The sequence below is a fragment of the Eucalyptus grandis genome, chromosome 8 (assembly GCF_016545825.1).
Source record: "Eucalyptus grandis isolate ANBG69807.140 chromosome 8, ASM1654582v1, whole genome shotgun sequence".
Lineage (NCBI taxonomy): Eukaryota > Viridiplantae > Streptophyta > Magnoliopsida > Myrtales > Myrtaceae > Eucalyptus > Eucalyptus grandis.
The window spans coordinates 61,491,584-61,515,909 of record NC_052619.1 but is presented as its reverse complement, the minus strand read 5'-3'; the positions used below and the strand labels follow the sequence as shown (position 1 = coordinate 61,515,909).

General features: G+C 38.7%; 2 protein-coding genes across 2 annotated transcripts; both read left to right on the top strand.

The window, feature by feature from the left end:
• Positions 1–861: 861 nt before the first annotated feature.
• LOC104415450 (probable aldo-keto reductase 1) lies at positions 862–3,319 on the top strand. Its single transcript, XM_010026739.3, has 7 exons — positions 862–974; positions 1,165–1,332; positions 1,436–1,639; positions 1,747–1,919; positions 2,337–2,433; positions 2,548–2,701; positions 2,782–3,319. The coding sequence occupies exons 1-7, from the start codon at positions 948–950 to the stop codon at positions 2,976–2,978; spliced, it is 1,020 nt and encodes a 339-aa protein (XP_010025041.1). The 5' UTR covers positions 862–947; the 3' UTR covers positions 2,979–3,319.
• Positions 3,320–21,755: 18,436 nt separating this feature from the next.
• On the top strand, positions 21,756–23,977 carry LOC104415449 (probable aldo-keto reductase 1). Its single transcript, XM_010026738.3, has 7 exons — positions 21,756–21,853; positions 21,973–22,140; positions 22,246–22,446; positions 22,553–22,725; positions 22,857–22,953; positions 23,064–23,217; positions 23,299–23,977. The coding sequence occupies exons 1-7, from the start codon at positions 21,794–21,796 to the stop codon at positions 23,493–23,495; spliced, it is 1,050 nt and encodes a 349-aa protein (XP_010025040.2). The 5' UTR covers positions 21,756–21,793; the 3' UTR covers positions 23,496–23,977.
• The last annotated feature ends 349 nt before the right edge of the window (positions 23,978–24,326 follow it).

Sequence of the window (24,326 nt, the reverse complement as noted above, 5' to 3'; positions counted from 1 at the left end):
ATATATCTAGGGATGAGCGATTTCAGGTTTCGTATATGTTCTACTTGAAATATGATATCTAACTGTTAGAACAAGTTTCTCATTATTTGGAATTTGAAACCTATCATGCATACCCTAAAACCTAGGACCTACTCTATCATAGGTTCTAGGTCTCAAGTTTTAGGGTCGGTTTTAGGATTTACCCCCCATATTATTAATTAAATGATTGTAGTGAATTAAAACATTTAATAATCACCACTTGCTACTACAATTCACTATCATAACTTATATAAAATGAACATTAATAAAGTAAAAGTTTTAGTTATAAAATGAAAGCTTAGACTAGTGCTTCCAAGTTATACACTCATCATCAAATGTCATAGAATATCGCAGGATTGCGTGAAGTCATGAACCAAGAAAAATATTAATACTTGTTTTAGATTCTAGGTTATAGATTTCAGGTTTCAAGTTCCTCCAACTTGAGAATAAATTTCTCAATTTTTAGAATCCGAAACTACTATGCATATCTTGAAACCTATAACATATAGGTTTCCACTAATCTTGTTCTTAGGTTTTACATTCTGCCTGGAACCATATTCAGCTCTCGTATCCATCAAAGTAGAGCTCTTGTGTATCTACTTACGTGATGGGCCTTGCATGCTTTGGATAAGGAACCTATAGGTTCTCACTGGTTCGATTCTTAGGTTATAGCTTCTACCTTAGAACTATACTCACCCCTTTGTATCTAACAAAGTAGTGCTCTTACGCATATGCTTACGTGATGGGTCCTGGTCAATGGCATTTGACTATTTAATAATCTAAAGTTTCCTTTCTTTATCACTGTATTTGTCACCTCAACAAACTCCCACAAATATGCACGAAAATTGACAGATCAAGAAACCAGAAAGTACAGCAAGTAGCAACTTCAACATATCATCTGCAAAATGGCCGGGGTTCGGATTCCGTGAATGAAGCTCGGAACGCAGGGTCTCGAGGTTTGCATCCAAACTACTTCTTTCTTCTTCGTATTTTAATGGTGTATGTACAAAATCAAAATTTCATAACACCGGTCTTATGGTTTGCGATTGGTTAAATTCCCGTGGATTCATTTCAGCTTCTTCGTGCTAAAATGTATGACTTTCCGCAACTCCTTCTTCATTTTATTTTGTTTTTGAATAATTGCAGGTTTCGAAGTTGGGTTTCGGCTGCATGGGACTCTCCGGAATCTACAATGATCCTGTTCCTGAGGAAGCTGGTGCAGCAATCATCACTGACGCGTTCGCCAAGGGGATAACATTCTTCGACACGTCGGATTTTTATGGACCCAAAATCAATGAAATTCTTGTTGGAAAGGTAATGCGAAGTAACTGAAACGCACGAAACTGGTCATTTAGTGTTTTAGCTGACTGATTTACTTACATGGTTATTTGGAAACTTTGTGACGTCATTGTCGCAGGCGCTGAAGAGGTTGCCACGGGAGGAGGTACAGTTAGCCACCAAATTCGGTGTTGCAAAAACTGAAGCGGACAATGTCGTGATTAAGGGGACACCTGAATATGTCCGCTCATGTTGCGAGTCGAGCCTCCAGCGCCTTGGTGTCAAATACATTGACCTCTACTACGTGCATCGAATCGACACATCGGTCCCCATAGAGGAAACTGTAAGTTTGTTTAGCAGCTCTTCCTGTTTGTGGATAATTGCTGATGCTCAAAACAGGCTTTTAGCAATCAGAAATTCAAAAAACCAAATGATTTTGAAAAACTGCAGATGGGGGAACTGAAGAAGTTGGTGGAAGAGGGAAAAGTGAAGTACATTGGCTTGTCTGAGGCTAGCCCTGACACCATACGGAGGGCGCACGCAGTTCATCCCATCACGGCCTTACAGATGGAGTGGTCACTCTGGACTCGCGACATCGAGCAAGAAGTTGTCCCACTTTGTAGGTACGTTGCTGTTTCCTGCCGGTGTAGAGGACTTCTAATCCTTTGCAAAGTTGTTCTCCAAAGAAGAGCCTTCTCTGCTTCGTACGTTTGTCTCTTCTTGTTAAAAAAACAGTGGAGATGCAGATATACAAATGTGCACAAGAGCAGCGCTAAAAACAGAGGAGAACAGAGGAGATACTGATATACACAAAAACAGAGGAACCGTCTGCAGAACCACGTACATAAAAACTGACACATAGCCTTTATATAGGCTTTATAAAAACAAATAACCACCACAACCCACTAACTTCACACGTACAGCAACCAATCCACATAATAGAAGTGCTTAATAGACTATTAACACATAAAAAACAAACCAGAAACATTGACTCGTTCAACACTTCTTTCTTAATCTTTTAGCCCGCCTCTCCATTTCAGGGAGCTCGGAATTGGCATCGTTCCGTATAGCCCTCTTGGTCGTGGGTTCTTTGGCGGCAGAGGAGTCACAGCAACTGTGCCGGCACATCTTTCTCCAGTAGGTTTATAGTTAAAGGGGCTCCTTTGTTGAATATTTCACTTCATGTACACGATGGTCTAAACGCTTCTTCACCAATCCTCATTGCTAACTTTTTCTCACCTCATTTCTCAGGAACTGTATCCCAGGTTTCAAGCAGAGAATATGGACAGAAACAAGATTCTCTACGCTCGAATTGAGAAGTTAGCAAAACAGCACGATTGTTCCCCTGTACAGCTTGCGCTCGCATGGGTACTCCATCAAGGAGATGGTGTTGTGCCTATCCTCGGTGAGAATCTGATAAAATGGCATTCTTTAACAGATGACATGCAACTGGGTTTCTGTTCTTATATTGAGCGCTTTTCGCAGGAACGACCAAGATAAAAAATCTCGATAATAACATCGGTTCCTTGGGAGTGAAGCTCACGGAGGCAGACGTGAAAGAGATCTCAGATGCTATACCTATCGATGAAATTGCCGGCGACAAGCTTGTCGACCACTTTGCTCGCTTGTCATGGAAGTACGCGAACACACCCCCAATAGATGGGAAATTCTCAGCATCCTAGGCTTCTCTTTTGCTTCTTGTAATTGAGTTCAGGAAATGAATTTCTGAATAGCTTAGTGAAAAATACAACAAAAACTAGGCAAGTCTACGTTATTGGCTTTGTTGAAGGGTAGTTCAGTCTTTTCATTGTTAGTGAGCCCTAACGCTCACACTCTATATGATGATGTAATTTGTCATTTTTCTCTTGTTTCATTGTTTATGAGTCCTATCCAGTGCGATGCTTGTCAATTTGGCAAACATCATCGAGTATCTTTTCCTTCCCATGTCCAGTGTCAAGTCCTTTTGAATTGGTCTATTATGAAATTTGGGGAACCTATCGTGTCAATGATATATCTAGTTATAAGTATGTTGTTACATTCATGGATGATTATTTTTGTGTAACATGGTTATATTTGACAAAAGATTGAATTGAAGTTGATTCCTATTTCTATATGTTTTACTTAGAGATTCTCAATCAAATCGTATTTATGTTTGCACTTTGATATGCCAAAGAATATATGGCTATTTCCTCTGGTGTTCAATCATTTCTTTGGGATTCTGCATTAGACCTTTAGTCCACTTCCTAGCAAAATCGGGTGGCGGAACAAAAAAATCGCCAAGATCTCTTGGATCTTGCTCGTTGTCTAATTTTTCATATGAACCTCCCCAAAACGTTGGGGCATGCTATTCCTACTGCATGCTATCTTATAAGTTGTCTCCCATCCTCTGTGCTTTGTGGGGCATACTTTTCTCTACTTTCGATCCTATGAGTTCGCTTTTTTATCTACCACTTTGTGTATTTGGCTATATTGTGGTCATGATAAGCACGATCCACGGGCTAACCAGTGTTTGTTTTTTGGGTACTCTCGAACTCAGAAATGATACAAGTGTATAGTCTAGTTAGTCAACGGTTCTATGTCTCAGCACACGTAACCTTTTTCGAGGATCGGTCATATTATTCCTCCACTACTCAACCGGCGACTCCTTCTGAAGATACATTGTCCTTGGACATGGCCTCTCTACAACCTATCCCCTTGTCGGGTATACCTAGGATATTGCTCGATTTTTAGTTCACCGAGATGACTTATCAACGACGTCATTCTATTCAATGTGAGGTAGTATGGTCGCCGCCCGCGTTAGATAAGCATGATTCTCCACCAATTTATGCCTTGGCCTTTGATCCGCTAGTTTCTTTTGAGCCCGATCCCACTAGTAATATTTCCATTGCATAAAGCAAAGGTATGCATTTTTACATCGGTCAACCCAATTCCCAATTTACCCCCTGTACTGATTTGTCTTGTCATGCACATACTCGTTGCCTTTTTTCTTAGTTTTTATCCTACGATTGTCTTTCTCCTACATATTCCTCGTTTGTTGCTTCTTTATGTATTGTGTCTATGCCAAGTACTATTGCAAATGCCCTTGCTTATCCAAATTTGTGGCGGGCTATGGAGGATGAAATACAGGTGCTATAGGATAATGGGACATGGCATCTTACCGTTAATTGCCGCCAAACAGGTTGTGGGGTGTCATTGGGTTTTCACGGTGAAGTTTCAACTGGATGGTTCTGATGAGTGTCTAAAGGCGCATTAAGTTGCCCAAGGTTATACTCAGACCTACGGAGTTGATTATGATGATACATTTTCTCCTGTCGCAAAAATACTTTTTGTTTGTGTTTTTGTTTCTCTTGTTGTTCGATATGATTGGACTCTCCATTAGCTTGATGTCCATAATGCATTCCTTCTTGGCGACTTGGTAGATGAGGTATATATGGAGCATTCATCACCCTTTTTCTTAGTTTTTATCCTATGATTGTCTTTCTCCTACATTTTCCTTGTTCATTGCTTCTTTATCTACTATGTTTATGCCAAGTCCTATTGCAGAGGCCCTTGCTTAACCAGGTTGGTGGTGGGCTATGGAGGATGAAATGCGGGTGCTATAAGATAATGAGACACGGCATCTTACATCGTTACCTACCAACAAATAGGTTGTGGTGTGTCGTTGGGTTTTCACGGTGAAGTTTCAACTTTATGGTTTTGTTGAGTGTCTAAAGGTGCTTTCGGTTGCCAAAGGTTATACTTAGGTCTATGGAGTTAATTACGATGATCCGTTTTCTCCTGTAGCAAAGATACCTTCTGTTTGTGTTTTCATTTCTCTACTCTCCATTAGCTTGATGTTCAAAATGCATTCCTTCATGGTGACTTGATAGATGAGGTATACATGAAGCACTCAGGGTTTGTTGCTCAAGGGAGGTCTACTAGTGTTTGTCGCCTGCACAAGGCATTATATGGGTTGAAACAATTTCCTCATGCCTGGTTTGATCATTCAGTGGTCAGTTATGTGGTTTGGTTTGAGGCATTATACCATGGATCATTATGTGTTTAGTTCCACTTCCTTTGTAAGGGGTGTTCTCCTAGTTGTGTATGTAGATGATATTATCATCATTGATAGTGATTTTGTGGGCATGCACAAGTTGAAATAGTTTTTTTTCAGACAGAGTTCAGTGAAGAAGATATGGGTTGTTTGCGGTATTTCATGGACATTGATGTGGCCTACTAACGAGATGGTATTTCATTATCACAATAGAAATATGTTCTTGATATCCTCAGAGAGGATGGTTTTCTTGGAGCTAAGCTTGTTGATACTCCAATGGATCCTAATGTGAAACTTGATGCAAAACATGGAGACTTATTTCATGATTCAAGTAGGTATCAAATGTTAGTGGATAAGCTCCACTATTTAACTATCACCTGACTAGATATTTCTTTCATTGTTAGTGTGGTTAGTCAATTAATGAGTGCTCCTCACACTACACATTGGGAGGCAGTGTTACATGTTGTTAAGTATTTGAAAGAAGCACCAGGTAGAGGGATTTCGTTCAAGAATCATGGACATTATAGTATTATTGGCTACTTTGATGTTGGTTGGGCTGCATGTCCTATTGATAGGAGATCAACTTGTGGCTATTGTGTGTTATTGGGAGGCAATCCTGTGAGTTGGAAAAGTAAGAAGCAATAGGGGGTGTCTCGATCAAGGCGGAATATTAGGCCATGGCTCATTTGACTATTGAGTTGCTTTGGTTGAGGATGTTGTTATCCAAACTTAGCATGCCATCTTTAGCTTCCTCAGTTCTGTGTTGTGATAATTAGTCTGCTATGCATATTGCTTCAAATCCTTTTTTCTTTTTAGCGCATGAAGTATGTTAAAGTAGATTGCCATTTTGTGCGAGAAAAGATTCAGAACAATGAAATAACACTTCAATACACGCGGACCGAAGACCAACTTCCGATCATTTCACTAAGTCATTGCAAGGTAGTAGAGCGACTACTTTATGTAACAAGTTTGGGCTCTTTGATATTTATGCTCCAACTTGAAGGGAAGTGTTGAAGAGTACTTTAGTCTTTTTATTGATAGTGAGCCCTAATGCTCACACGATATATATTGATGTAATATGTAATTATGATAATAACAATTTTTTCTCTTTCGTTTATGGCCTTCTTTTCTGGTGCTCATGAAAAATTTGTTTGCTTGTTATTCCTCTCTCGTACAAGAAGGTGCCAGAGATCAAAATGTAAACAGCAAATATTCATTCTACTGAACAGACAATGAAATCGTAACTGCCTACACGATGCTGCGGATTTCCTCTCTCCGTGATATGCATGCTTATGAGGGCTTTTTCTAAATGTGGCCGAACAAATTAGTCCGACGATGGCGACGCCACAAGCCTTGCAACTGCTTGCATCCAAAATTTACATACCACACTTGCTTACTGTTAGGTTGACTGGAATTATCATGTCCACTATGTTGACATGAAAATTTACAAATCTTTCTTTATATTTTTACGAAATTTCAACGCTTAATTGCTATGAAAATCCGGAGTCTACAAAGTTAAGAGAATACTATAAACATCGTAGATTATGATTTGACTGGCAGTGGGATTGGCAATCTCTGGCATTGACCACCGGCAACCAATGACCAGCGGAGGCGGCCGACATAAATGTGTTTGTGATAGTTTTGTGGTTATAGAAATGTGAAAATGGAATTGCCCTACTAATTAAAGCTACGTGATTTAGTGAATGCAGATCTAAAATTTGGTTGATTATAATTTTAGTTGACACATGATGTAGAACGTGTTGATTAGATCAATTTTCAGTAAGTTTATTTAGTATATGTTTGCATCTTTTTTAATAAGAGAATATGCTTGTTAATTGTAAAATTAGATAAAACTAGGTAATTTAATTGCAAAACTACACAAAAATCCATTTTATGATATCATTTGTGTACTTGATTATGATCAAACGTAACAACTCTTTATAGAATATATAAAATAAGGGAAGATATACTTTGCAAAATTTTGTATTTGGTCATATCCTAACATCACAAATTCATAAAATTTGATTTCTTTTTATTTTACATCCAGGGATGTAAAATGCGTCATACTAGATGGTGGAATTTATAATTTAATATCTGGTGCCCAAATTGGGTTCATTATTTATTTATTTATTTATGAAAATTGAGCACAAAAATTTGACACAATTCCGATATAATCGGTAAAAGAACATTTGCATAGTCCATTTGTTAAATAATAATTCAATATATCCAGGTTTTGATTACTTCTTTTTTTCTCTCTTGTTATTCTGTACTTTATTTTTTTGGCCAACTGCATATTTTTCTTCCTTTTAAACTCCAGCACTTGACTTCCTCAAATGCAATATCGACGGATCTTAGAAGGAACGATGGCATGTGTTAGTCGAAATCATCAAGGTATCCTAACAGATGTCTTCACCAAGCGGTTTCCAGCAGCCTCAGCTTTTCAATCGGAAGTTCAAGCGCTTACCTTCACTATGCATCATCTTAGGAATCAAGGCATCTACACAGGAAAGATAGTAATCGAATCTGACTGTCAGATCTTGATCGATACAGTCCACGGGAAGAAGACGCCACCATGGGAAGAAAGAACGCTCTTCAACAAAATTGCAGCTCTGCTCCCCGAATACCCTAGCGTGCGTCTGTAGTTCTGTCGCAGGGAAGCCAATGGAGCAGCCGACTGGGCCGCCAAGGCCCATGGCAGACTTGACCTAGCCCATAATTGGAACATCTTTACCCCTTACATTTTGCAGGATCTTGTTGCTGCTGATGCAATAGCATCGGGATGTACTTTGACGAATGCATAAATAATACTTATATGTTTCGATCAAAAAAAAAACTTCATCACTTTGGGATATAACTAAGAATTTTTTTCGTAAAATACCAGATATACAAGTCGGTTTCCGAGGAAAAATTGAAGGTGGACAAAGCTCCGTCGCATTTGTGATGGGGACGGATCGGTTACCTTCACATTTTCCATTGATAACTCAGGTTGTTCCGAATGTAAGTCTGCCTGATTTTCCAGTTCATCGACGGCATTCATCATTGCACGTGGACTAAGCTCACGACGTAAATTCAACTTCTCATGCCACCAAAAGCAAACGGTTTCAGGTTTAGGCCACTCCTTTTGGGCCTAGCACATATGATTTTAAGGTGGAATTTTATGAGCTCTAAGACTAAATTACTCTAAAATAGTCTATTTGCAGTCATAAAAGCGTACAATGCTAATCGCCATATATATTAAGGTTGATTTGCGGGAGTAGCTTACTGAATGATGTGGAGTCCGTAAAGTTCGCACCGCCCTCAACTGCTCAACTGACTCTTCTGACATGATGATTGAAGAAGAGTCTATAATTAGGATTGCATAGTAATTAAGGCCTATCTACCATGTGTCAGTAGTAGGTCATATCCAACTACTTTTTTTATTTTATTTTGATACCAAGGATTCAGCCTAGTGATGGGAGAACGGTAATAATTCGAACAATATCAAATCAATACAGCGGAATAAAATAATCTCCCCTCTTGTGTAAACCTAATAAGAATCGATATAGTAGAGTAAAATAAATACCAAGTTTTTTACGTGGAAAACCTCATCGATGTGAGGAGATAAAAAACCACGGGACCGGAGTTCACCTGAAAATCTTCACTATCAATAAAATTGTTCTTCTCTAGCAAATACTAGAGGTACATAGTAGCAAACACCTCAAGAACATAATTCTTGGCAATACACTTGAACTTCACAAGAGATCAAGGATAAATCTGACCAAAAACGCAGGTTTTGATCAATCCACGACAAACCTAATGTATGGAGCTTCAAACGAAAATCAAACCGTTCAGATTCGATTAAATTGCGCCACGAACATGCTGACAAAATTTCAGCTCAATCGGACCATGAATCGACCTTTGACACCAGCTTGATGTAAATCAGATATTGCCCCAAACCCCAAATTTTCTGCTTTCTCTTTTTCTCCTGTTACTATTTCATTTTCTGCTACTACCTCTTTATATAGATAGTGAGAAACTCTATTTCCTCATATAACTTATTATATGGGCTCAAGCTCTTTTTGGGCTTGCAACTCATTGGGCTTCCTCCACATATGAGTGAACCCAGCTAACAAATCTCCCCCTCACGACAATGTGGAGGGATTCACCATCCCTGCTATCAAATGACAATGTTCAAGCTTCTCTCTTGGTAGAGTCTTTGTCATCATATCGGAGCCATTATGATCCGTATGAATTTTCTCAAGTTCCAACAACTTTTCATCTAGAACATCCTTGTCCAATGATATCTAACATCAATATGTTTTGATCTAGAATGAAAAGATGAATTCTTACCAAGATGAATTATGCTTTGATTATCAAAAAATAGCACATACCTTTTTTGCTTGAACCCAAGTTCTTCTAAGAACTTCTTCATCCATAGCATCTCTTTACTAGCTTTAGTCGCTGCAATAAATTCAGCTTCGGTTGTAGAAAGTGCAACACACTTCTGCAATCTTGACTTCCATGACACAGCTCACCCGCAAAAGAAATCAAATAACCAGAAGTAGATTTACAAGTATTAATATCTCATGCCAAGTCGGAATCTGTGTATCCAACTAACTCAAGTTTCCCGGTCTCGAAACTGAGTTTCAAATTTGAAGTTCCCCGAAGATACCTCATAATCCACTTCACTGCATTCCAGTGCTCTCTACCTGCATTTGACAAATAGCGACTAACAACGCCAACTGCATGTGCTAAGTCTGGGCGTGTACATACCATCGCATACATTAAGCTTCCTACAGCTGAAGCATATGGAATACTTTCCATATCTTTCTTCTCTTTATCAGTCATAGGACTTTGCATCATATTTAACTTAAAGTGGGCAGCAAGAGGAGTACTAACCACTTTAGCCTTGTCCATGTAAAATTTCTAAAGGATCTTCTCGATATATTTCTCTTGCAACAAAAATAACTTCTTAGCATCTCTATCTTGGGTAATTCTAATGCCAAGAATCTGCTTCGCCAAGCCCAAGTCTTTCATGGCAAAAGACTTGCTCAACTGTTTCTTCAATAACTCAATTCTTGAAGCATTACTGCCAACAATCAGCATATCATCAACATAAAGCAAGAGAATAATAAAGTCATCATCAAAAAATGTTTGGACAAACACACAGTTATTCGAGAAAGTCTTCTTATAGCCTTATTCTGTCATAACTGACACAAATTTCTTATACCACTGTCTCGGTGCTTGTTTTAGGCCATAGAGACTTTTCTTCAATTTGCACACATAATCCTCTTTCCCTTTCACTTTGAAACCCTCATGTTGTTCCATGTATATCTCTTCCTCCAAGTCACCATGTAGGAAGGCCGTTTTAACATCCATTTGCTCAATTTCTAAATCTAGGCTAGCTGCCAAGCCTAGTACCACACGGATAGAAGACATTTTCACTACCGGAGAAAATATATCATCAAAATCAATACCCTTTCTCTGACCGAATCCCTTAACAACCAATCTAGCTTTGTACCGTGGTTGTAAAGTATGTTCATCTTGCTTCAACCTGTATACCCACTTGTTCTTCAAAGCTCTTTTACCTTTAGGTAACTTCACCAATTCGAAAGTATGATTATCATAAAGTGACTGCATCTCATCTCGCATAGCATCGAACCAATTGCTTTTGTACTCATCTTCTATTGCTTCGCATAACACTCTGGTTCACCCGCTTTCTCCAATAATACATACTCATCTTCAGAATACCTGGTGGAAGGTCGTCGGTCTCTAACGGATCTCCGGACTGGAACATCCAAAGGGAACATCTAATTGAGTCTCGGTTCAGGAATAGTATTATCTATTTCAACATGTTCAGAACATGTGCGTTATTTGGAACATTGACTTCCTGCTGCTCTTCATCAACCTGTGTAGGAATATTTGTAAGAGGAACTGGATCTAAATCAACCAGATTATCACTAACCTATGGTGCTGAAATCATCTATGCTTTCTCAATATCCTCTATTGTTTGATCTTCCATAAACACAACGTCTCTGCTTCTTACAATTTTCTTTTCAAGTGGATCATAAAATTTGTAGCCAAGCATATCCTGTCCATAACCAATAAATATGCACTATCACGTTTTCATATCAAGTTTAGACCTCTCATCTTTGGGAACATGCACAAATGCTTTGCACCCAAAGACACGCAAATAATCATAAGAAGCTTATTTGCCTGTCCAAACTCTATTAGGAACATCAAACTCTAAAGGAACGCATGGAGTAAGATTTAATATATGCACAACTGTACTTAAAGCCTCATCCCAAAAGGATCCAGATAGCTTTGATTGTGAAAGTAAGCATCTTACCCTTTCAACCAGTGTTCTGTTCATTCTCTCAGCTAAGCCATTTAACTGAGGCGTCTTGGGAGGTATCTTTTGATGTCGAATACCTTGTTGTCTACAGTATTCATCAAAAGGTCCAATATACTCTCCCCCATTATCAGTTCTGATGCATTTCAATTTCTTTCCAGTCCATCTCTCAACTGAAGCCTAAAATTGCTTAAAAGCATCTAACACTTGATTTTTAGTTTTCAAGGTATAAATCCAAATTTTCCTTGAAAAATCATCTATGAAGGTAACAAAATAAAGAGAGCCACCAAGTGATTTTGTTTTCATAGGACCGCAAACATCGAATGCACTAAATCCGGATACCTAACTTTCTTGAAGGAGGGGAGCTTTAAATGCAACTCGTTCGTTTTCCCGCTAAACAATGAGCACACTTCTTTAATGCTAAACTTTTCAATCCGAAAGGAGCTTCTTCTTGGCCAATATTGACAAACCCTTCTCACCGATGTGACCGAGCCTCTTATGCCATAACTAAGCTGCATCTTCGCTATCTACTGCATTAATTTTGTCTGTAGACAACTTTGCCTGCATAATGTATAACGAATAATATTTTTCACCTCTAGCCACAACAAGAGAACCTTTGGTAAGTTTCCATTGACCATTACTGAATGTGCTGCAATACCCCTCATCATCCAACTTGCCTGTAGAAATCAAATTCAAGCGGATATCAGGTATATGTTTAACATTATTCAATACTAACCTTGTGCCATTGCTGGTTTCTAGGCACACATCACCGATGCCTACAGCTTGAGCTAGTCCATTGTTTCCCATCTTCACAGATCCGAAGTCACCTGACCTGTATGATGTAAAGAAATCCCTACGAGATGTAGCATGAACAGATGCACCACTATTAATTACCCAACTGATCTCATGAGAAACAAAATTCACCACATCACCATAAAAAATAGTGAGAAAGTCTTCTTTAAGTGCAGCGACACGATTGTCATCACTGTCATCATCACTTTTCTTCTCTTTACCTTTCTCATTTTGTTTCTCCCTTTTTAACTGGCGACAAAACCTCTGAATATGTCCATTCTGATGACAATAATGGCACTCAACATTAGCAAATTTATTATACTTACCTCTGCTTTTGTCTCGACTTTTATCTCTATTTCTCGGACCTCGAGACTCACTTCTCCCCTTTTCTCAACAACCAAGGCATCGAATGTGAAGAGGACGATCCCCGTGTCTTCCTTCTCATCTCTTCATTCAAAATACTACTCTTGGCTAAATCCATGGTAATTGTACCGTCCGGGGCAGAATTAGACAAAGATGTTCGGAACGTCTCCCATGAGTCCGACAAAGTACCAAGCAACCATAGTGCTTGTATCTCATCATCAAACTTGATTCCCATCGTAGCCAACTGATTTATAATTCCTTGAAAAGATTTAAATGATCAGTCAAACGAGTACCATCATGATATCTCAGAGCCATCATCTGTTTTATCAAAAATAACTTATTATTCCCAGTCTTTCGAGCATATAACTGTTCGAGCTTATCCCATAAACTGCGTGCATGTGTTTCCTCAATAATATGGTTCAAAATATTATCATCTACCCACTGCCTGATATAACCACACACTTGACGATGAAATATAGACCATTCAACATCAGTTTTATTATCTGGTTTCTCCTCAGCAAATACAGGCAAATAAAAATTCCATCTTCCCCTTCCAGATATGATAATTCGAACCATTCAGTGTAACCATTCTACTCATATTCGTTTTTATTGTTTAACACAAGGCAGAAAAATCAAGCAATAACCTAATGCTCTAATACCACTCTGATGGGAGAACGGTAATAATTCGAACAATATCGAATCAACGCAGCGGAATAAAATAATCTCCCCTCTTGTGTAAACCTAATAGGAGTCGATATAGTAGAGTAAAATAAATACCAAGCACGCGAACATAAGATGATTTTTTACGTGGAAAACCTCCTCGATGTGAGGAGATAAAAAAACCACGGGATCGGAGTCCACCTGAAAATCTTCACTATCAATAAAATTGTTCTTCTCTAGCAAATACTAGAGGTACATAGCAGTAAACACCTCAAGAACATAATTCTTGGCAATACACATGAACTTCACAAGAGATCAAGGATAAATCTGACAAAAAACGCAGGTTTTGATCAATCCACGAAAAACCTGATGTATGGAGCTTCAAATAAAAATCAAACCGTTCAGATTCGATTAAATTGCGCCACAAACATGCTAACAAAATTTCAGCTCAATCGGACCACGAATCGACCTTTGACGCTAGCTTGATGTAAATTAGATATTGCCCAAAACCCCAGATTTTCTGCTTTCTCTTTTTCTCTTGTTACTATTTCCTTTTCTGCTACTACCTCTTTATATAGTTAGTGAGAAACCATATTTCCTCATATAACTTATTATATGGGCTCAAGCCTTTTTTGGGCTTGCAACTCATTGGGCTTCCTCCACATAGAAGTGAATCCAGCTAACACCTAGCTCATCTTACGGGAGCATAGTATCGATTATACTTCGGGGGAGACTGGCCCAGCAAACTACCGCCGGGGCCCCTCCACTTAAATCACGGAGCATATATGGAGTTCTCTTGGTTCAAGGGGGAACGCCCCACCAACGCAGCCATGCGTGGGTAGGTATATCCAACTACTTCTTACTTTTCAATAAATGTAATGAATCCTTCCTTGAGCTGTAATAGGGAGATGCAACCGGAAAGAAGGACACAATCGGAACCCTCGAGCATTCGAGCAAGCAAACCCGACTGCCAAGGATTGGGAAGCTTTCTCTAGTCCTTTCCTTCATAGTTACTTTCTAGATAGAGTTATTATGAGCAGCTAGAACCGTTAGGGGTCTAGGATTGCACAGTTGTAACCATATTTGTCGTACTTTGGGGTCTAGGACTGCACAGTTGTAACCATATTTATCATACGGAATAAATCCCTCCCTTGCACAAATTATACAATTATTCCTTTGATATCCAATCTCTCTCAATAGCGTATGGATCCATGGAGTGCTGTTGATTGAAGGCAGGTGGTTGTGTGTTTCCAGCTTAATCCTGGTGAGGCGTGAAAAGAGAAGGATGTTATCCCCAGTTATCAAGTGCGGAAGGTGATGGACCCATGCAAAGATATTGGTAAGACGGTTGCATCCTAGTACCCTTTATCAAATATATTTCACGTTATAAAGTAATATTGCACAAATATGGAAAATACAAGGTTTCGTTTTAGAGAAGATTTCTTAAATCAACAAGTAAAAGAATTGACAATATAGTAAATAGTATGGATTTAAGAAATAGAAATGAAAGGGAAGTCTTTCCGGGAAATCTAGAGATAAAAACAAGGTTCTTTACGCTCGAATGGAGAAGTTAGCAAAAAAGCACAATTGCGCCCCTATACAGCTTGCGCTCGCGTGGGTTTTCGATCAAGGAGATGATGTTGTGCCTATCCCTGGTGAGAATTGAATGTTTACGACATCATAACAGAGAACATGAATTAAGTATCTGTTTTGAAATGACGCCGGTTTTGCCGGAACAACGAAAATTATGAATCTCGATGTCACCGTTGGTTCCTTGAGAGTTAAGCTTACTGAGGAAGACGTGAAAGAGATCTTGGATGCTGCACTGGGTGATGACGTTGCCGGCGACAGGAGCAATGAGCACAATGTCCGCAGGTCGTGGAAGTAAGCAAACACGCCCCCGAGAGAAGGGAAGCCGTCGGCTTATTAGACTTCTTTTGAGTGTGTTGATGAAGCATTGTTTGGCTCTCTGCTCTCTTTTGATCATTGTAACGGCAGTAAGAAAAGAACTCAGAATAGCTTAAATAAGAATAAAACCAAGCCAGACAATTCTAAGTTAATGGCTTCTTTTGTCCTTATGAAGCATTTGTTTGCTGGTCATTCTTCTCTGATACAATAAAGTGCCAGAAATCAAAATGTCAATGGCAAATATTTATACCGCTGAACAGACAATCAGATATGCATACGTACACGGCTTTTTCTAACTCTAGCTGGATAAATTTGTCCGACGACTGCACGAGCCCTGCGACTGCTTGCATCTGTAACATACGTACCGCACTTGCTAAGTATTAGCTGACTGGAATTATCATTTCCACTATGTTGTCATGTTAAACTTGTTTCGTTTCTTTCACCTCTTCTGGCAAAAGGTTGATCGGTGTTCCTATAATCTTCCTCATTTTCCAATTCGTGTACGGCTACGTTCTTCAAGAATAAATTTGTGCATGCGGATGAAGCTCACGACATAAATTCAATTTCTCATACCACTAAATGCAAACAGTTTCAGGTTTAGGGCCCCTCCACCCGGGTCCGATACATACGTGTGCTTTTCTCATGGTGTTATCATCCCATTCAGTAAGTAAATCAATATTTCTAAATTCCATTTATTTGTTAGTACTGGTTGGGGTAACAATACGTCCTAGAGCAGGTCGAATAATTTTAATGAGGATTATGAAAATATTTCACGGAATTTGTCAGAAGCAATAAGAAAGTGAGATGAGATGATAATCAATGTTTGTGGTGATAGTGAACAGATACCACAGATAATGAGCTAGAAAGGTAAAGCACATAACGATTTATAGTGGCACGGCTTTATCCTCAAACTTATGTGCACTTTCCAAATAACATCATTAACATAGGCTGGATTCTATTAGTAATTTGCAGTGCAAGTTACCACTAGGCTCTTACATGATAGATTACACTATTAGGACACAGACTGTTTTTACACTTGTACACTTGACTGTTTGTAATTACAATACAATAAGAAACCTTTACTGGTAATATCAGATAAAGAACAGCGAAGATTTCCTATCTGATAACAAATTACAACTATAGTATTATTAGTATTTCACTTTTCCAACCTCTTCATGCTTGATCGGTCCTCTTTTCATAGACGTCTTCAAATAGCCGACTAGAGACTTTGAAGAAGATCAAGATGGCCGCTTGAGAGCAATGGAGACCCTTGCCAGAATTGGGATTGGCCATATAATCGTTTCCTTTGACATCTGTAGATTTCCTAAAATAGGGTCTACTGCAGATGTCAACTCACTGTACTCGGGTTGATGTTGAAAGCTGTTAGTTGCTTTTCCAATTTTTTTCTAGCTTTTTTTTATGCAGATTTCAAGCTTGTAATGGCTTATTTTCTGTATCATCGACGGTCATACTTAGATGAATAATTTCCCATCGTCACTCGTGACTTGATATTAGCACGATCCAAATCTCATCATTAGGATGTGCAAATTATTAGTCAATCGGTTGACCACCTTTAATGGAAGTATCGATGAAATGATATGAGATTGCAAGTTCAATGATCCTTTCAGCTTTTTTAGTCTCCAAAGACCTTCAAAAACACTTTATCAAATTTAGTACCTGTTGCAATCTTACCCTTGCAATGCACCATTTAGGGATTCGGCTAATAGATTATTAAGTTTAGATTTAACCTAAGCTCTCCCAATTCCATACCAATTTGCAATTCAATATTCATTTTCTTAAAATGCAAATCATTTTTAATATGGAGTGCTACTACTCAGTTTATGGTAGATTGATTAGAAATCTAAGTAAAATAATAGGAGAATTACTTTTATTCTACGAACTAGAGATTTTCAGTATAAGGACTTGATTTCATTAGATTTTTATAATATCCTTTTGTTAATATTCCTTTCATGAAAAAAAAAATGTTTATTAGGCAATTTAAGTTCATTTTCTGACCAAAAAAAAAAAAAAAAAGTTCATTTTATTACTTCATGGGAAAATTCTAAAAAGGGACTTGAAGTGCCATTTTCCCTTAAATAAGGACATAGAGTGGATATTATTTCAAATAAGGATCTAAAGTGGCATTACTTTCTCAAATAATGGCTTAAAGTGTATATTGTTTCAAATGAAAACCTGAAGTAATTATGTTTATTTCAAATAAAGGCCTGAAATGGTTATGTTAATTGCAAATAAGGACTCAACTTTTTGATAATCAAGGGTATTTTCGTGATTTGTCATTTTCCCCCTTTTTCCTTCCTTTTTTTTTTTTTTTTTTTTTTTTTTTTTTTTCTGGTTCTTCTTCTTCCTCTTCGCCAATGGCTGGCCAAACACCGGCAATGCCCATAAAGGGCTAGGTGATGGTTGCCCTCGCTAGCGAGGGCCACCCATGCCGGCCACAAGCAAGGCGACCCTCACCTAGGGGCCATTCGTGAGGTCGGCCCTCGCAACCCTAGGTGAGACCGATCTGGCGAGGGTGGCCTCGCCACGGTCAGCGAGGGCTGGGTGACTAGCGAAGAGAAAGAAGAAGAATCAGAAGAAAAAAAAAAGGAAGAAGGCGGGGTGGGGAGGGAATGCCAAATGACGAAAATACCCTTGATTGGTCGGAAAATTTAGCTAATGAGCGATCGGCAAGGTTGGGTCCTTATTTGAAACGACCAAAACTACTTTGGGCATTTATTTGAAACAACTAAAATTACTTTAGGTTCTTATTTGAAACAAAATCCACTTCGGGTTCTTATTTGAGAAAAAAATAGCACTTTAAGTCCCTTTTTGGAATTTTCCCTTATTTCATAACAAGTGAGGTGATCACGTGAATGCACAATTCACCAATTTAATATCCAATAAAGTAATAAATAAATTACAAGACTTACCTCATAACTATGGAAGCGTTGCAATGTTTGCTCATAATTTACATTAACAGCCTCATATATGATTTTTAATTGACATGCAATCACTCAATCTTTTTTAGGATTTTCTCTGATTTAATAAAACCTAATATATGTATAATACAATGCAATGACGTATAAACATGAGTCTATACTAACATGACATGCAACATACAATTAAATAAAACTAACATGCAAAATATATGTCATGCGGCATTAATTAAATGACCTAATTTAATGACAGGCAAATAATAAATGAAACTATCTTATTAGGTCACACATTTAAATGATCCTAAACATGCAATGACTAAATAGTGTGCAAGGGATGACCTAATTCTACATTAGATACATTTCTTTTATTTTTAATTAAAAAATCGAAAATAAATTACCCAATAATTAAAAAATGCAATTTAAATTAACAAAAGGAAAATCTAACATCCTAGAGTAATATTTTTGGCATTTTTTATTTTAGAAATTCGGAATAAATAAAATACCTAATCTAGACTTGCAATTTTGGCCTAAAATAAGCAATATTCTAGCAAGAATCAAATTTAATTCAAACATAATTTTTTGTGTTTTCTTTTTAAGGCGAGCAATCAAACAATAGATAGATATTTAATTAAATAATGCAATCCACAATCTTACGTAATCTGTCTCTCGATAAAGACACAATATAATCTAACAATCATATCCAAGTGACTATGAATATTAATGAAAGGTTATCCATTCAAATTTGGAAATGGGTAATTCAATCATCATATATAAAAGATTTTCCGCACCCCGTATCTCATAGTTAGAGAATGGACGGCTATCAAGGTATGTTGTTAAGTTATGAAAATTTTCTAACTTGAGGGACATCTTGGGATTTTGTGGATATCACACTATTTAAGTAAACATCTAATTGAATATTTTAGTATCCAACAAAATATTTGTAATATCTAATAGGATATATCATAATATATCCAATCACTCAAATAAGAGTGTAAAATTTACAGAATATACTAAAGATAAGCACCTTACCTAATTTGAGAATATTCTTGCCAAATTTGACTGCAACACAATAAGACCGGAATGACGACCGGCTTCTCGACGGCATGGTAGCAGACAACTTTGACGGTGGCAAGCGGCGACGGGTGGTGGGCTCATGAAGCGTCCCTAGGAAACCTACGAAAACATATAAAAATGGCACGGATGGACTCCGGGTGTCAAACCACTGGGATTCGCCCCAGTGGCCACCCTTCCAACATGGAAGGGGGAGGTGAGGGGTTCAAGTCCCCATCTTCTCAAGGGAGGATGGGGTGGGGACGTGTGAGTTTCAAGAGTGGGTTTCGACTCCCAGGCTATGCAAGAAGCAGGGCAAAAGTCTGAGAGTGAGTGTAGAGTAAGAATAGCGTAGGATTGACCCCAAAAAAAAAAAAAAGGACTCCGGGGGTGTCACGGCTGGGAGCGGTGCGCAGCGGCGCAGGTTGCAATTTAGCGCGAACAACTCGGCTCGCGGAAGGGGAACGCCCTGATGGGATTGACAGAGCAATCCTGGTGAGCGAATGCTAGGCTTTTCCTCTTGTTGCCCTCTTCTTACTCCTTAGAAGCCTGCGTTGCATACTCCAGAATCCCAACACGTGGCCTCCTCTTTGGTCTCATGATCTTCTCCTTTTTCTTTTTTTTAAGATTTTCCTCTTCAAGCTTGGACTGTCCACCGCTTGGATTCTTGGTTAAGATTCCAGAACCGCAACTACGTCGTCCCACGAATTGAAGGCGTCGATCCAGAGGGGCCTAACAGAGCTGGACAATCGCCGGCGTCGGATTGGTCCGTCAGGCAAGCTAGACCTTGGCAGGAACTTGGGGATGTTAGGTCACTCCATTCGGGCTTAAGATGGTATTTTATGAGCTCTGAGATTTATTTACTCTAAATAGTCTTATTTAATTACAAAAACATACAATGCTAATCGCCATATATATTAAGATTGGTTTGCAGAGGTAGCTTATTGAATGATGTGGAGCCCGTAAATTTCTGTCCATAATCAAGAAGCTATTTATATGATTAATTTCTTGCCTTATTCCGCAAGAAAAAGCTCTTCTATTGGGTGATGCAAAACCAATGGAAGAGACCGTAAGTTTCATTAAAAAAGAAGAAGAAGGAAAAGTCTCGTGACGTATTGGATTATGCAAAACCTCAGGTACAATAGGAGAGTTTTCAACATCGTACCACGACAGAGGAGCGGCTTCCTAAAAAATTATGTGTGACCAATTTGCAAATCTAAAAGGTTAGGTTTGGCAAGCTGAGACCAAATTTTTCAACTGACCTTTTAATTACATTATTTAAAAAAAAAAGAGAATAATTCACGAATACAATATGAATATTTTTGGGACTGGAGGCGCGGGACCATCACATGCTCCCTTGATCTGCCATTATACGGGAAGCTGTCAAGTTGTTATTAAACATTTTATAAAAAGTCAAATGTCCTTTTAAGCTCAGGAGAACTGCATCCAACCCTCTCTTCTTAATCAATGAATCAAAATGGCGAAAATTTATTGGAACAAGAGATGGTTTGACCTATCGGTTCCCGCAAAAGACGGGTCTGACCGTGAGCCATCAATGTAAGCAGAGAAGCAACAGTATATCTGCATCATCCAATATGTCACAAGTTCTTTTTACGACACCACTCTCACAACCATAAATATCGAGAAACTAGTAATATTACTGCCAAGTTATCTTATAAATGAGATAGAAGTCCAAGAAAATAACATATGATGTGCCAACTAGGACGCCTACTATAGTATTTGTCTTTTTCTCTGTTGCTAGATGTGAATGCAAACTAAATAAACCCTACCGTTGAGCAGAAATCCCATTGTAATGCATGATTGTTGATGTATGGGTTCATAAAGCCAAGCAAGGGCCACCCGGTATCCTTATTTATCGTTGGAGAAATTTGTTCAAAAAGTTTTAAACTAATTAAAAAATGACAAAGTCAATTTAAAACTTTTTAATTTTGTCTTAATTCTAAATTTTTTGACTATTAATTAAATAACTAGCGCTGACATGTTTACATAATTTTGGCCAATTTTGATCGGATATGATGCCCATTGTTTTATGTGACAATCAACATTTGCATGAATAATTTTTATAATTTTAAATTATTTTTTGAAACTTTTTCTTTTTATTGTGAGCCAACGACCCTTTCTAGTCGCAACGTCTTCACTGGCCACCGCCAAGGCAATGGACTGGCGGACTGACATTAAAAGAAAAAAGAAAAAATTAGAATTAAAAAAATTTGCACTGCTCCTGACGTATGGAATGATGCAAACCTCACGTAAGTCATGATCAAACGCCACTTTTTGAACTCCATTATTCGAAGTTTCCCTTTCTTTGTCCTTGCCGCCTGAACTCCTATAAATATGCATGAAATATAACGATCATGAAACCAGAAAAAACAGCAAGTAGCAACTTCAAGATATCATCTGAAGATGGCCGAGCATCAAGGAGTTACGATTCCGCGAGTGAAACTTGGAACTCAGGGTCTTGAGGTTTGTATTGAAACTATTTCTGTTGATTCGATTCTTGTGGATTCATCTGAACTGCTTCATGCGGAGATGCCTGAGTTGTGGTTTCCGTTTCTTCTTCTGTTGTTTTCAAATAATTGCAGGTTTCGAAGTTGGGTTATGGATGCATGGGACTCACAGGTATTTACAATGATCCCGTCTCGGAGGAAGCTGGCATATCGATCATCACTGATGCCTTCACCAAGGGGATAACATTCTTTGACACGTCGGATATATATGGCCCCAAAATCAATGAGATTCTTGTTGGAAAGGTAATGTGAATAAACCGAAACATGCAAAACCGGTAATTTAGTCTTTTAGCCGATACAGTTTAGTTATATGGTTATTAGAAAAACTTCATTACATCGCTATTGCAGGCATTGAAAAAGTTGCCGCGGGAGGAGGTGCAGCTAGCCACCAAATTCGGTGTGAATTTCGAAGAGGGCAATATGGTGATCAAGGGGACGCCTGAATACGTCCGCTCATGTTGTGAGTCAAGCCTCGAGCGCCTTGGCATCGAGTACATTGACCTCTATTATGTGCATTGGATTGACACAACTGTCCCAATAGAGGAAACTGTAAGTTTATTTGACAGTCTTCCTATTTGTGGATGATTGCCTATGCTCTAAATGGGCTTTAGCAATCAGCAACTAATATAAAACAAATGGTTTTGGAAAAATGCAGATGGGAGAGCTGAAGAAGTTGGTGGGAGAGGGAAAAGTCAAGTACATTGGCTTGTCGGAGGCTAGCCCTGACACCATACGGAGAGCGCATGCGGTTCATCCCATCACGGCCATACAGATGGAGTGGTCGCTTTGGACTCGCGAAATCGAGCAAGAAATACTCCCGCTCTGCAGGTATATTGCTGTTCACCTCCATTGGAGTAGACTTCAAATTTTTTCCTAAGCTATTTCCCAAAGAAACAGTCTTTTTGCCTGGTACGATGTTTCTTCGTTAATTTTTTTGGCCCGCCTGTCCAAATTTTCAGGGAGCTCGGAATCGGCATTGTTCCATATTGCCCTCTTGGTAGTGGGTTCTTCGGTGGTAGGGGAGTCACAGAAGCCTTGCCTGCTAATAGTCTTCTGGTATGTTAATAGTTAAATGGGCACATCTTTCTTTGATGTTTCACATTCATATCCACGATGGTCTACGCGCTCTTTGCTAATCCTCGCTAACTTTTACCCTTATTTCTCAGGGGCAAACTCCTAGGTTTCAAGCAGGGAATTTGGACAAAAATAAGATTCTTTACGCTCGAATGGAGAAGTTAGCAAAAAAGCACAGTTGCAGCCCTGTACAGCTTGCACTCGCGTGGGTTCTCCATCAAGGACATGATGTTGTGCCCATCCCTGGTGAGGATCGAACTTTTATGACATTCACTGACAGATGACATGAATTGGGATTTCTGTTTTGAAATTATGTGGTTTCTGCAGGAACGACGAAAATTAAGAATCTCGATAATAACATTGTTTCCCTTAGAGTGAAGCTTACGGAGGAAGACATGAAAGAGATCTCGGATGCTATACCGATTGATGACGTTGCCGGTGACAGGATTGATGAGTACAGTGTCCGCTTCTTATGGAAGCACGCAAACACGCCCCTGAGAGATGGGAAGCCGTCAGCTTATTAGACTTCGTTCGAGTGTGTTGATGAAGCTTCGTTCAGCTCTCTGCTTTCTTTTACTCCTTGTAACTGCAGTCAGAAAATAAAACTCAGAATAGCTTAAATTAGAATAAAACCAAACCAGGCAAGTCTAAGTTATTGGCTTCTTTTGTGCTGCTCATGAAACATTTGGTTGCTGGTTATTCTTCTCTAATACAAGAAGGTGCCAAAAAATCAATATGTCAAGGGTAAATTTTCATTTTACTGAACAGAATGAAATTAAAACCGCCTTGACAAAGTTGCGGATTCTGTCTCTTTGTGTGGCGTAACAACTTGATATGCATGCTTCCTGCGGCCTTTTCTAACTTGAGAAGGACAAGTTTGTTGGACGATGGCACGAGCCCTGCACGTGCTTGCACCAGAAAAATACATACCACACTTGATAAGTAGTAGCTGAGTGGAATTACCATTTCCACTATGTGGTCATGTTATACCTGTTTCGTTTCTTCATCTCTTCTGGCAAATGGTTTATAATCACTTGATCTTGTACGGCTTTGTTCTTCAAGAATGAACATGTGCTTGCGGATGAAGCTCACGACACAAATTCAATTTTACATGCCACCAAATGCAAACAGTTTCGGGTTTAGGCCACTCCACCCTGGCCCGATGAATACGTGTCCTCTTCTCATGGTGTTATCATCCCATTCAATAAGTTCAGTTGCAGTATTGATGAAATGACGCGATTACAAGTTCAATGATCCTTTTGACTTTAATCAGTCTCCAAAGACTTATCCAAAACACTAGATTGACCTTGGTATCTACAAGTCACCATGAGCTACTTGTCATATTGACATTTGTA